The sequence below is a fragment of the Sylvia atricapilla genome, chromosome 13 (assembly GCF_009819655.1).
Source record: "Sylvia atricapilla isolate bSylAtr1 chromosome 13, bSylAtr1.pri, whole genome shotgun sequence".
Taxonomy (NCBI): domain Eukaryota; kingdom Metazoa; phylum Chordata; class Aves; order Passeriformes; family Sylviidae; genus Sylvia; species Sylvia atricapilla.
The window spans coordinates 18,075,818-18,089,740 of record NC_089152.1 but is presented as its reverse complement, the minus strand read 5'-3'; the positions used below and the strand labels follow the sequence as shown (position 1 = coordinate 18,089,740).

Genomic DNA, 13,923 nt, shown 5'->3' with positions numbered 1-13,923 from the left:
GGATGTGCCAGTGCCCTGGAATACAGGTGCCTTCCCCAGCCCTACCTCTCTGCTGGGATTGGGTGAATGCTTTTGGAGCAATTCCAGTGTTTGAGGGGTGACTGTGGCCCACCAGCCCCTTCTCCAGCTCTGAAGGGACAGATCACGGGATGCACATTCTGAAAAATCAATGCTGAAGTGTCTCACACTGGGCACTAAAACAGCTGGATACATTTCCTCTTAATTTTTCCGTGTCCCAGTCAATTTTTTAAATGGATTCAATGCCACTTCATTTCAGCAGAGAGCAAAAATACATTCATTAGTGGTTATGAATGATTCAGGTGCCATGCAGCTGAATACCAAAACAGGAATAAATATGGGTTTGAACCGAGCATTTATAAATAAATCATGGGACTATCCCCTGCATAAGGAAAAATAGCCAATATTGAATATTTTCTCAATAAAGTAGCACTGTGAAGTTTGTGCAGTGCACAAGGCAGCGAGATCCTGGGGAGAAACAGCAGGAAAACACGTATTTAAGAATTTCCGAACTCCATCCCATATGGAGGAGAAAGAGGACATGACAAATTAAAGACAGCAATCCTTGACATCCCATATCTTTGAATATTTCCCAGTGCAGCCCTCACAGTGGGGGGGTTAATTTGTGTGCTGCAGACTGAGGAGCTCCAAAGGCCAGGAAGGACACACATTTTAAGATCAGTTCAAATATTAAGCTGTTAGTTCACTGAATACAGATTGCCTCAGATCATCTGGGGGAAAGACAAACTAGGGCTGGGAACAGTAAAAATAATTTATGGGATCAACTAAGCCCCTCTGATGTTCACCAATAGCTGCTGCCAGATCCAGGCACATCCTGGCACTAGAAAAAAAATCGGGTTTTTTCTGATCAAGTTCAAAAGAAAATATAGAGAGTTACTGCCTTTCCATGTTTTTGTCTTGTAATGACACAAATTCTGCAGGCTGGCTTTACACATCAATTCCAATCCCTTTCCAGCTCAGTGAATGCAGGCCCATCTTCACATCAAAGTCCCTTCTAATTTACAAATCCCAAAAATAACCTTAATTACAACCCACTTCAATAACAGCTTCCGTGTAAGGAACAAGCAAACAAGACACTGCAGCCTGAAAAGAAACAACTCAAAGGACTCAATAAAAGCCCAGATAAACATGCCTGGAATAAGGGTGGACTGGCTCAGCCTTTCCCATGGAAGCTGGGAAAAGAAAAACCACAGAAATTTAACAGATTGGCACCAAATAAAGACAAAAGGTGCTGTTCTCCTCAGAGCCATGGGATGAGGGGGATACAAGATGTTTACACGGGGGAGTGGGAGAGGAAAATGGAATGAAGAAAAGAAATCTATGGGGATTGATAAATAATGGAGAAAGCACCGAGGAAACCCCAATCTGCCTGGAGAACGAGACATTGCTCAGGGGAAATAACAACTTTACTTAAATCCCCTCAGCCATCTGCCTCTGGCCAGTGTCAGAAATGGGATCCTGCAGCATTCCCTGTCCTGGAGCCACCACACCCTGCCCAAGGAGCTCTTGGGCTGCTCTACACCGAAAGAGATGCTCATTTCCCTTTCTTGTTTTTGTTATTTTTAAGTGGATTCAAACCAATGAAGCACAGAAAAGATACAAAATAAACTTGGAGCAGTCTCTGTAAACTGTGCCATCAGCTGCACAAAAATCTTCTAATTAATCTTTCAGCTTTCCAGGATTACTGAAGGTGGAATCTGGGGCTGTTTTTTCCCACACTGCAGAGGTACAAACTGGCCTTTACAATCTCTTATGTTGAAACCTGGCCCAGCACATGAGGCCTGCTATCCAGCAGGAATTCCAAATGGGAATTCAGGAAAGCACAGACCCCAGTAACACTCTTTTTTCTTACATAAATCCAGTAATTTGGGTTCCTTGAGGTAAAGAAATTGAAACAGGTATTATGGATCAGATGCAAACCTCAAATCCAAGGAAGTTTGTAATATTTAAAGTTTGTCATATGCTAGAAAACAATTTTTTTCTCAAAGAGAAACAGACAGCAGAGCATTCACATATTTAAACTACAAGGTAGAAACAGTTAGTATAATAACAAATTCTAAGAGTCTCCAGTACTTGATTTCAAAATAGTAAATTAAACAGTGACCACTTTAACAGAGGCAAAGGGGCCTCCCTATAAAAACAGTGGTCAATAATTCTAAAAGAGTATCTGAGAATAGTATTTTTGGCCAAGTGGTGCAACAACAGATCACTACAAGGGAAGGATGCTCTTCCAAATGATGTTTTACCCATCTGAGGTGTTCCAGGCAAACCAAAGAATCCTTTAGGTTGGAAATGACCTTCAAGAGTCCCACCATTCTCCCAGCACTGCCAGATCCATCACTAAACCACAGCCCCAAGTGCCACATCCAGAATTCAAATATTCCCTTTAGTCCACAACGTTTTCCTGCACTTCAAAGAATGTTCCCTTTCCCTTGAAAAACAGCCATCAACAATTACAACCCCATGTGAAACTAAAGCAGCCAAGTTCCAGTCCTCCAAGAGAAGCAGCTCCACATTTGAAGGCAGAGTCCTTTACCCCAGGACTCCAAGTGCTGTTGAACATCACTGTGCTTGATGTGATGATGCAGAGCTCTGCTAACAGCACCAGCAGTCCACAGACACCCTTCAGAGCCTCCAGAAAAGCTTTTTTCCCTCGTGCTCTCACCCAGGGGGATTTTACATGAGTTAACAGGTTAATTGTGGAACCCGCTGCTTCTCCTGCTCCCAATCCTCCACGTGTCTGCCTGGACCAGTCCAGCTGCAATCCAAGCAGCAGCAGGGAGATCAGCAGCTCTGAAATCACTCCTCTAATGGTTAATCACACTAATGATCGTTTAAGCAAATTAGCAGAGCAAGAAGCATGCACCGTGCAGATTGAGTGTGTGACTGGGAGCAAAAGCACAGGCAGTGCCAAGGACAGAGCCCACAGCTGCTGCAGCCCCAGAAACCTGAGCTCAGGGAACTGAACCTCCTCCTCCAGTGGTGCTTTTCCTTTCCCACTCCAGAAAATTCCCAGAGAGCAAAGCAACGTTTCAGCTAATTATTTAAAGCACAACGATTTGAGCCTTATGGTTTCTTCTGCAGCCAAGAGAATGTAACAGAATGATGGTCACAGAGGCTTGTTTTTCTATTATCACCTGAAGCACCTTCCTAAAATACAGCTTCTTTGCTATGTGGCATCCTAGGATGTGCTACAGGAAACAGAGAAAAGATAAACACAATAAATCAGAGCTGTGTTAGTGTTGACATTGTCAGTAAACAAAGTTATTAATTATACATGTACCGGGAAAGCTGAAGAAAAATTATTTGCCCAAAGGGGAAAGGAAAGGCAAAATTATATTTTAAAGATTCTCCCCTAAAGTGTGGCACACAGCTTATAGTAAATCATTAGAATTTAGTGAAATGTTTGTTCTGCAGCCCTGACTCAACTCTCAGAGCTGTGAGCGGCTATAAACTCACCTCAAAAGAGACTTGCAGGACAGGAAAGTGACGTATTTCAAGTTCTACTTCAGCCTCTTGGCTTCTCCCTGTGCACAAAGCCTCCCTGAGCTGCCAGCAGCTCCATCCCTGTCACAGAGCCATGGGGTGGTGGGGAAGGGGCCAGTGGCCACAATTCCTCACTCACCCCGTGGCACAGGCACCAAATCCAGACCTCTCCAGAGACTGGGATCACCCAGGGCAGGGTGTGATGCTTTGCACAAGCCCAGGGAGATGATTCTGCTGCTCTTCCCTCACTCACCTCCTCATTTCCCTGGGTGCCTTCCTGCAGTTTCCAGCAGGACCTGCTCCATGCCCCTGCTGGGCACTGTGGTGGCACTGACTGCCCAGTGCTTCATGAGCATTATTCCATCAGGATAAACAAAGGGCAAGACTTTGAGGTGGGAGCTCCAAACCACTACAGAGCCGACTGAGTTACAGAACACAGAGCAGAATTATTTCCAAAGGCTGCCAAAACTGCAGCATCTCCTTCAGATCCCATTCCACCCTGCCACATTTCTAGGGAAAATATACATTGTCCTGCCTAAGGGAAGTGCTCCTTGTGCTTGCTAATGCAGCTCTTGACAGAAAAGCAGCACTTTTTGAGAAGGTTTTGCAACTTCCATGACGACACCCACTGCAGGCAATAAAAGAGAAATCCTGAGCAATCCCACATTCTGTGCATGTGCCTATCAGTGATGGGGAGGTTCCAGGGAGCCTTCCAAGTGCTGTAACTCAGGATGAGCACAAACCCCCTTTTATTCTAATTTTGTTCACAGAACCGAGTGCTCTACCAAAGCTAAAACCATCTGATGTGAGAGACACACAACCTGGGGAGTGGCACTCCCAGAGCACAGGATGCTTTGAGGTACCACAGTACAGCAATTTATATCCTCACCTGCCAAGTGCTTTGTTTGATGTTATACTGAGACATTTAAGCTCGTGAGGATGTGAAAAAGAGAGCCCATAGATGCAACCTTTGAGTCAGCACTTGAAAACAAACAAGACTGCAGAGCTGCCAGAATTTGGGACTGGTTAGAAAAACATTCAACATAAAGACAACGTTCTGCCCTTCATTAACCATTCACCAGTCCACTTTGAGCCTGGTTTTCTTCTGTGAGTGTCCCAAATCCTGTTCCCATTTCCCTCCAGGCCTCCCATCAGCAGCCCTCTGGAGACAGCACCTTGAGGAGCACAGAACACCTTTGTCAGGCAGCTCACACCTGCCTCCAAGGCTTCCCACCTCCTCCAAACACTGGAAGTGTTTAACTTCCACTGGCATCATAACCAAACCCTGTTTACTCCAGGAACCCAAACCCCACCGTGGTTTTCCTTTAAATTATTCTCCTCATGAAGACAAACTAATTAACTGCAAGACTGCGTAGGGAATCAGCCACCACAGATAAGAGCCCTCCTCCTTCCCACAAATTACTGGATTGTTTCATCTCTGCAACTTAGGGAGGAACTTCCCTGCCAAAGACTAGAGTTTGGATAATGAGACATCCAGTAATGGCAATATTCTGGTTCCCATTAGAGAAATCAATTATCTGCTGGACGAGAGTCAGCTTAACCATCATAAAAATTTAACTTGAAAGAAAGTCTACGTTCACTTTATGGTATGGGCTCTCTCTCAAGACTTGATTGATGTGTGGTGTTCCTCAGCATTTCCACTTTAACATCACCCTCAGTTTGCATCACGAAATTTGGTGGTGTGAAAACAGTGCAAAAGTTTCTGCTGAAATGGAAAAAAAAAAAAATTAAATCCCATAAATTCAAAAATTAAACTTGGAGAGCTTGATTCAATCAATTAAAATGGAAGGATGACCCTGATGCACAGAGAAAAGTATTCACCATTTAGGGCACAACTCCTATAAAAAGAGTCTCACTTAGAGGCAAAAGGCATTTTAATGAGCTGCTTAGTTCACACATTCACGTTTCTTAGAAGTCCCTGGCATGTGCAACTTCAAAATTACTACTGAATCTTTCAGCTTTTAGTCTGCAATTGAAATTCTGTCATCTCCTTTTGCTGGGGAATAAAAGCAGCATTAAAACCCCTACAGCTTATCTCTAGTACCTACATCTACTGTATCCCTGAATCCTTCCAAGCATCCAAGACACTTGGGACCATGAGCCAGCTGGGCTGACCTTTCCCACAGCATTGTATGAAAAAAACACTGCAAAAGGAGTAAATCCTGAGCTGGGCAAAGCTTGTTCCAAACTAAAAAGCACATTTTTACTTTGGAGACCAGAAAAAAAAACCCCCATCTTTAAATATGAACCTTGGGCAAAACTCTGCATTTTCTGGAATTGTCTGTCTAGGCCAAAGGCACAGCCTCAGTTTACACTGTTTTAAAAGCCATTTTGGGGAAAAGGATTTCTGTCCCTAAAGCAGCAGCTGGTTCAAACCCCTGTGAATATGATCCTCATTTATTAGAAACTCTGGCCGAAAGAGAAACCAGCCCTTACAATTCCCTCAGTTCAATATCAGTTTCGACATTGTAGATATTTAAGACACTGCTGCTTAATTTAGTAACATTTTCATTATCCCCAAGGATTCCTCAAGAACATTTACAAGGAAAACCATTTGTGTGAATGCTATGGGTTACTGATAATTTGGTTTTGTTTTTCTTAATGGTTTTTTTTAGAAACACATAGATCTCACAAAGAGGTGGTTTTTAAAATTGCACATCTATCTCATCTTCCTGCATGTGCAGTTCTGGATCTTACCTCCCAAACCCACATGCCATCCCATAATGGACAGCCATCCCAAAGGATCTCACCCCTGTCCTCATGAACCCCTGCCCATTTGGGGGCTGTTTTGTAACCATTTTTGAAAAAAAACCAAAAGTATGATGTATGTATGATTTTCTGTTTGAAAGCTCTGCAGCACCTCTGTAACACAAAGACAACTTTTCCAGCTATAATCAGACCGTGCAGGGAATTCCAGATGTCTCATGTACAAGAACCTCATGATTCAAGGTTGTCAGGTCTTTGGAAGGAGACTTTGTGAGAGGAAAAGCCTCCCCTGCAGCAGGATCATCAGGGGCCTGCACACCCCAAGGTCCTGGGGCTGGTCCATACAGAAACATGACCCCTGTCCTCACCACCAGCATCACCCCAGGATGATCCCAGCCTTCTCCTGGCCACAGGGATCCACTGAGCACAGGCACAGCACAAGGCACACCCAGCCCTGACCCTGGGAAAGGTGGGAAAACCTTCCCAGCCCCAGGCTGCCAAGGGCTGCCCACCTGGAACACGGCAGCAAGGCAGAGATCACGGCCTGGCAGAGCTCCCCTGAGCTTCTCCTACAACATTTCACTGCTCTCTGACAGCACCACGGAATGTTAAACATCTGCACTGCTACCAGAGAATTCTCCTTTAAATCCCAGCAAAGCTCACTGGTGACTTTTGGAAATACAGCTAAAGGAAACAAATGGTGCTGTCCCCACGGAGAGCCATGGCACGATCTCTTCACAGGTCAAGGGCTGGACAAATGTTCCTGCTGGTCTTAGAAAAACATCAAGACAGATCCCAAAACCTGCAAACTTACAACAGTCCAGCTACAGAACAAGATTTAGACACTGAGCAGGTAAAGCAGAGGTTCTGCTGAGCACAAGCCCCACGAACAGAAATCAGATCACGGCCTTGAACACAAGAGTGGGACTTCTGCATGATGCAAAGAGCAGTTTGGGGAAGTTTACCTTTAGCGTTGAAAATTACACCTCTCCTGAAGACGGGCTGTTCTGGTGTCCAGGTACAATCTGAACAAGTGATGCAGCCTTAAAATAATGCTCCCCTGTCCTTTCTCTCCCAGGTATCTGTATATCTGTTTGTAACTCTCCCACCAGCAACACTTGCCTCGAACACAAATGTGGGAGGAAAGAATTCCCAGTTAGCCAAACTCACAAGTAAACTGTGAACTCCACTGACACTAAACTACACTAAGGAGCAACAGTGATGACTTTCAGAAAGCTTTTTCAGACAAACAGTGAAGTGCAGTGGTAGAGACCCAAATTCCAGGGAGTTCAGCTCATCCACCTCCCCCAGACCAGACTCCTGGATTCACTTGTTTGCACCACTACAGAAAAAAGGTCACTAATTACTTACTACATTTTCAGGGCAAGAAATAACTCCTATGAACTCCTACATTGTTTTTACTTCCAAGAGGTTCCCCAAGCAGCACATTCCAAGACCCCCAAAAAGGACAACACTTTGTCCTCCACAGGAGCCTTTGACAGCTTCAGCATCTCCTGAATCTCTAATTGAGGGGTAGCCCATTATCAAATACAGCACTGAGCTTAATTAGAGAGGGAAATCGATGAAGATCATCTAGAAGGTATGAGAAAGGTCTGAGCAATTTTCAGTGATGGTTCAAATTTCTTCCCTGGAATTGTTTCCAATAATTATGAAAGCTTAATGCAAAAATAAGAGTTACCCAGACATATTACTCTGCTGCTGCAGGACTTAATGTGCTTTGCAAACAGCTACAATTTCTGGGGCAGGATGGCATCAGCTTTTATCAAAGCAGCTGCCCCAGAAAACCCTGGGAAACAAGCCCAGGGTTCTTCACATTCAGGCTCTTCCTTCTGCAGCTGTCCTGGTTTTGTTTTAAAGAAAGTCTTGACTTGCCTCACACATCCTGGCACGTTCTCGTTTTAGCCTAATAGCAAGTCATATGTTAAGAGATGTAGAATCACAACTAGTTTTTCAGCCAAAATCTTACATTAAAAATTTAAAACAATTGCCCACCAGGAGTAATCAAAGTGCTGGAGACCCCATCCCTGCAAGGGCAAAGGCAACAGGAAGATCAAGGTGAAGCAATGCTGCCAATGCCCCCAGAGCACAGCAATCACTGTTCCTGGACATTGCAGGACCAACACCCCAAAATAGCTATTTTATGCTGGAATGAGGCTTTGCCATTGCTGTAAGCCTCATCAGCTCTACTGAAAATATTTCCAGCACTTCCTTCTAAAGCACCAAGTGGACAATTCCATCAAAACACTTCAGCATTTGGGTTTTTCCATCCAGTTTGCTCTGGCAGCACAAACGAGGCCGTGATCAGCCAACTGCCACATGCAATCTCTGATTTACCCTTACAGATACCCCAAAAGAACCTTCTCTTGTTTGATTTTTAAATCTAGTTACATTAACACAATGAGACATTTAATGCATAATACTTAAGATACACTATGAGACACTGAATTCTGTCCTGGACAACTCAGAAGTTGACTTTCTGTTATTCCAAAATCTCACTGAAAGGCAATAACAAACAACAGCAAAGAGCAGCTCTGGCTCCTCTCCCACAAACACAGAGATTTATTTATTTTAGAGCCTTCAGACCTGCCCTGTCAATTTTATAGGAGAACGAAAATGGAAATTTTTCTTTGGTTTATGATTTTCTGGTTCATTATTAACTGCAGTAAATATTTCAACGGGCAGAGAAAAGTGCCCCCAAGCTGCTGGTCCCCACCCCAGCACCAAGGCAGGCCACAGGAAGCCCCTGCGGTGACCTCACTCAGTCCCAGCCCCTGCACAAACCCCCAGGGTGCTGGGCACAGCCATAAATGTGAAATATTGCCCAGATGAAGGATGAACTTATGACCTCCCCAGTATTTAACTGCCACTCTGGCCCTTCCAGGCTGAGCACATTAAATACAGTAACTACCTGTTTCCCCAGCTCTGCTGTCATCACTTCCCACCCTTATCTCAGGGAAATGCTACAGATTCTTTCATGGCTGGGGAGAGCAAAACAAATTTTTCCAGGGCTCTCCATTCATTACAGGTGCTGTAAATAACCTGGTAGCAGCAGCCACAGCGAGGGGACAGCACTGTCACTACAGCCAAGAGAGAGGTGACTTTTCAGGCACCAAATTCTCGCCTCCACCATGGGCAGTGTCCTGCCCTTGCCTGGTCTGGACTGTGGTGACACCAGCTTTTGTACCCAAGGAGGTCCCTTTTCCCTATCCTGTATATCCTGGGTACAAAGATATGGGAAATATTAAAGGTAAAAAGGCTTTCAGAAAGCTGTGAAAGCAGGCCCCAGAAACAGAAAGAGCAGAAGAATTCAGAATTAGCTGCAACAGCAAAGTTTGAAAGCAGGAGAAGTTACAAGAGTAGATGAAGCAAGGACATGAAACAATAGTGAGTCTTAGGTTTGGCTAGGATAGATCTTAAGGCCACAGAAAAATATGCTTAGCACGAGAGTAGAAAGCTTTAAGCTTAATAATGGAATATTGCTAACTGTTAATAGAAAGCATACAAGCAGTGGTTTGAAGCAGGTGTATATGTACTTTCAGGCTAGAACAATTGTCTGTAAGCTTTGGCAATATGCTATTGGCTGGAACACTTTTAAAATGCCCTGTAACGAAGAAATCTTCAGCTGCTGCTGGCAGATGTGACCTGCTGCAATCCTTCAATTGTCTAAAACCCCGTTATGAGGCTGATGCCCCAACAGAAGCTCAAGGGGCAGTGAACAGCAGTCCTGTCCCATTGGTGCTCAAAGCCCCAACACACAAAGGGGCACACACCTCTGGTTTATCCATTCAGGGTCTGGCCCTACCTCAGTTGTGGACAGGATTCAGCAATGTCCAGCTCAAGGGCTGGGACTCTCTCAGCCACAGGCTTTCCCTGGGACATTCCTTTTTCTTTTCCACATGAAACCACTTCTCAGATGCACCAGGCCAAGGGTCAGTGTGTGGCCAGTAGGTCCATGAAATCCCCCATCTGCAGATGCCCAGAATCACTGAATGGTTTGGGTTGGGAGGGACCTGAAGGTTCATCACATTCCTCCCTGCCAAGGGCAGTGACACCCTCCCCTAGCCCAGGTGTCCTCCAAACCCTGTCCAGCCTGGCCTTGAGCACTTCCATGAGTGAAGGAGCCAAAATTTCCTTCCAAAGTTAAGGAAATGTCTTGACTCTACCTCCCAGATACACAATGCAGAAGAAGAGACTGAGGACAGAAATTTGTGTAGAATTCTTCTGGACTCTTTAGTACCCTTTGAGTCAAGTTAAAGGTCATTTTCCTGATTCAGTCCTTCTGTGATGTATGTAGGGAAACAAATCCCAATCATTTTTTAACCCCAACAGCAGTAGAAGGCTCCTCTAGCACCTTTTATTTATGACACAAGGGTTCAATTATTTCCAGGTATATGAAACTGGTGATACCTTTAAGTGTCACCAATAGGATCTGTGTAAGTGCACTGAAGGTGCACTTATCACAACTGAAAAACTGAAATTGAAAATGGGGATAAGAAAAAGTAACAGAAAACACCCCAAGAGCCCCCAGGATCAGTGGCTGTACAGTCCAATATAAACTGGAATAAGCTTTCCCCAACCACCTCCCTTGCACCTTACACAAACCCCCAGTAAAACTCTAATATTTTCCTGCCAGCTGAGCACAGGCTCAGTGTGACACACCTGAGGGCACCCTGTCCCCAGGGATGGGCAGGAATTTCATCCCCACTGCCATGGAAGGAGAGTTCCAGTGGCCAGCACCACACCAGAGACACTCCTTTGCTGGCAGGGGTTTGTATCCCTGTCAGAGGACACAGAGAAGCTGGCCATGGAGCCAAGTGACCTCCTAAGAGCATTCCTTTGAGTCTTGCATAAGTCAAACTTACAAGTGGATAAAGCAGGTTGTTTCTGTCTGCAAATGTCAGTCAGCCCACTCCTGGCACTGCCAGGAAATCAGGAATACCTCTCCAGCTTCAGTGCCAAGCCATGGCATCACCCACCCTGGCACAGACCTCCACGTCTAAACTGGAAATGTTATTAGAAGGAAAAAGATTGGCTGCCTGAGCACAACCCCGAGTACAGAGTGACACCTGTCAGAAAAAAACAAGGGCTTCAAGGAGAGCTGCAGAAAAATACAGAAGGGTGTTAGTGCCCAAAAAATGGATTTCTTGTCTGAAACACTGCCAGACTGATTTCCAAGAATGGCAGAAAGAACTTAAATTAAGCAAAACCATGCTGTTATTAGGTGGGGAGAGATGACAATTTCTTTGGTCTAGTAGAAAATGATCCAGGGATCAGGTAACAGTTATTCAAGCTATTCAACCCTGCACCAAACTACAGTAATGCAGAAATACAATTACTCCCTACAGTGACCTCTCAGGGGAAAGGAGAATTAAGATTAGAACTGAGAAGTAAAATTAGAAATGTCACTATCTGAAATGCACTCCATGGAATTTTTAATATTTTTTAATATTTGAGCATAAAGGATTTTCTTTCCAGTGCCAGGTGTATAAAAAAAAGTCAGCATGGAAGGTCTGGCAGAATACATTCTAAACCTTCACAACCAAATGAAGAAATCCTTCACAAGAGTTCAGATAAGGAGCAAAAGAATTGTCTTCAGTTCACTTTCATCCCCAGATGACCTGGCTGGATGTCCTCCACTAAGGCTCTTCTCAGCTTAATCTATGACCTGCTTAATTGATTCATATCATTAATGTTATTAATTGCTGTCACTGCCCAGAAAGCACAAAACCAATTGTGTAAAATAGAGAGGCTGGAACTGAATTAAACACAGCACACAGTGAGCTGTATGAAGCCACCAAAAAGGATTCTGAAGCCTCAATCTCAGAGGTATTTCTGAAGCCAGAGCACCAAATCTTTATTCTTTCATCCAAGAAACAAGGTAAGAAAAATGTGGGGTTTTCTGCATGCACAGATTGAGTCTGAACACTTCCTTTTGGTCAGAAAACCTGTTCTTTTGTCTATGGAAAACCCTTCATTTATGGATGTTCAGTGAATAAATTTCTCTCCTCAGAATTACTTTTTAGATCAACTGTGTCCACAGCAAACCAAGTCAGTTAAGCTCTTATAAGGACCCTGCATATGCCAAGAAACTCCAGAGAAAGAACTGGAAACTTCTACTGGGGTCCAATTAATAAAAAAGACAAATGGAATGTATGAAAGGCAAGGTAAGCAAACTTTTATCTGCATTTTTCCCCCACTCCTTACCAGGTTTATTTTCTTTGCTTACCCAGTCTGTTTTATTTAGGTTTTTTTATGTATAGTAAGATGCTTTTAAAACTACATTATCAATATTTCAGAGCTTTTTCTGGTAAAAATAGCTTGCAAGAGTAAGCAAAACAGTTACACACACAATAAACCAGCATATTACCAAATATCTCTGCTTTTATCTTCTCGAAAGCTCATTGAAAACAACACCCTATTTAAGGATTATGAAAAATGCATTAGAGATACCCTTTCCAAAGACAGCCAGGTTATAGTACCACAGGTTGACTTTCAGATGGCATCAGCCAAACTGTGGCCTTGGTCCTCCTTCAAGTATAAGACATTTCATACTAAAGGAGAAGATAGAGCAGCTTTGAAGCACCCTCAGGTTGTATTGTATAAGCATGTTGCTCATTTGGCTGTTTCACAAATTATAAGCAGTTTGGATAATAAATCAGAGTTAACAATATTGATAACAGTACTGGAGGGGGGCTCGGTTTTTAGCGGGGCACAGAACCAATGACAGAATAAACGTGGTATTTAGTCATCTGGAGACGTGTTCTCTGCAAAAATTAAATTAGAAATTAATTTCAAAGTGAAAATTAGAACCTCTGACCCACCTTGCACTGTCAGCTCAGCCTGGGCCTCCAGGGTGTCGTTGCCACTCTCGGCGATGCAGGTGAAGGTCCCGGCGTCGGCCTCGGCCACGTCCCGGATCTCCAGAACACCCCCAGGCAGCAGCTGGAAGTGCCCAGACCTGCACACACAGGGACACTGTCACTCCATGGACACAGCCCCAGTCACATCCCACATCCCTGGGATCCCCCTGTCCCAGACCTGCACACACAGGGACACTGTCACTCCATGGGCACTGCCCCAGCCCTGTCACACATCCCTGGGATCCCCCTGTCCCAGACCTGCACACACACAGGGACACTGTCACTCCATGGACACAGCCCTGTCACACATCCCTGGGATCCCCCTGTCCCAGCCCTGTCACACACACAGGGACACTGTCACTCCATGGGCACTGCCCCAGCCCTGTCACACACACAGGGACACTGTCACTCCATGGGCACTGCCCCAGCCCTGTCACACACACAGGGACACTGTCACTCCATGGACACAGCCCCAGCCCTGTCACACACACAGGGACATTGTCACTCCATGGGCACTGCCCCAGCCCTGTCACACACACAGGGACACTGTCACTCCATGGACACTGCCCCAGCCCTGTCACACACACAGGGACACTGTCACTCCATGGGCACTGCCCCAGCCCTGTCACACACACAGGGACACTGTCACTCCATGGGCACTGCCCCAGCCCTGTCACACATCCCTGGGATCCCTCTGTCCCAGACCTGCACACACGAGGACACAGTCATTCCAGGGACACCACTCCAGTGTGGGACACAGAGGAGTTTATAATTACACCATCACATCCCA

At 44.9% G+C, this 13,923-nt stretch overlaps 1 protein-coding gene across 7 annotated transcripts in view; it reads right to left on the bottom strand.

The window, feature by feature from the left end:
- NEO1 (neogenin 1) overlaps window positions 1–13,923 on the bottom strand; it is a 174,528-nt gene that overhangs the window by 77,693 nt on the left and 82,912 nt on the right. For all 7 annotated transcript variants that reach the window (XM_066328684.1, XM_066328689.1, XM_066328685.1 and 4 more), the window contains exon 5: window positions 13,095–13,231. In XM_066328684.1, coding sequence (XP_066184781.1) covers window positions 13,095–13,231 — 137 coding nt within the window. The remainder of the gene's footprint in view (window positions 1–13,094; window positions 13,232–13,923) is intronic.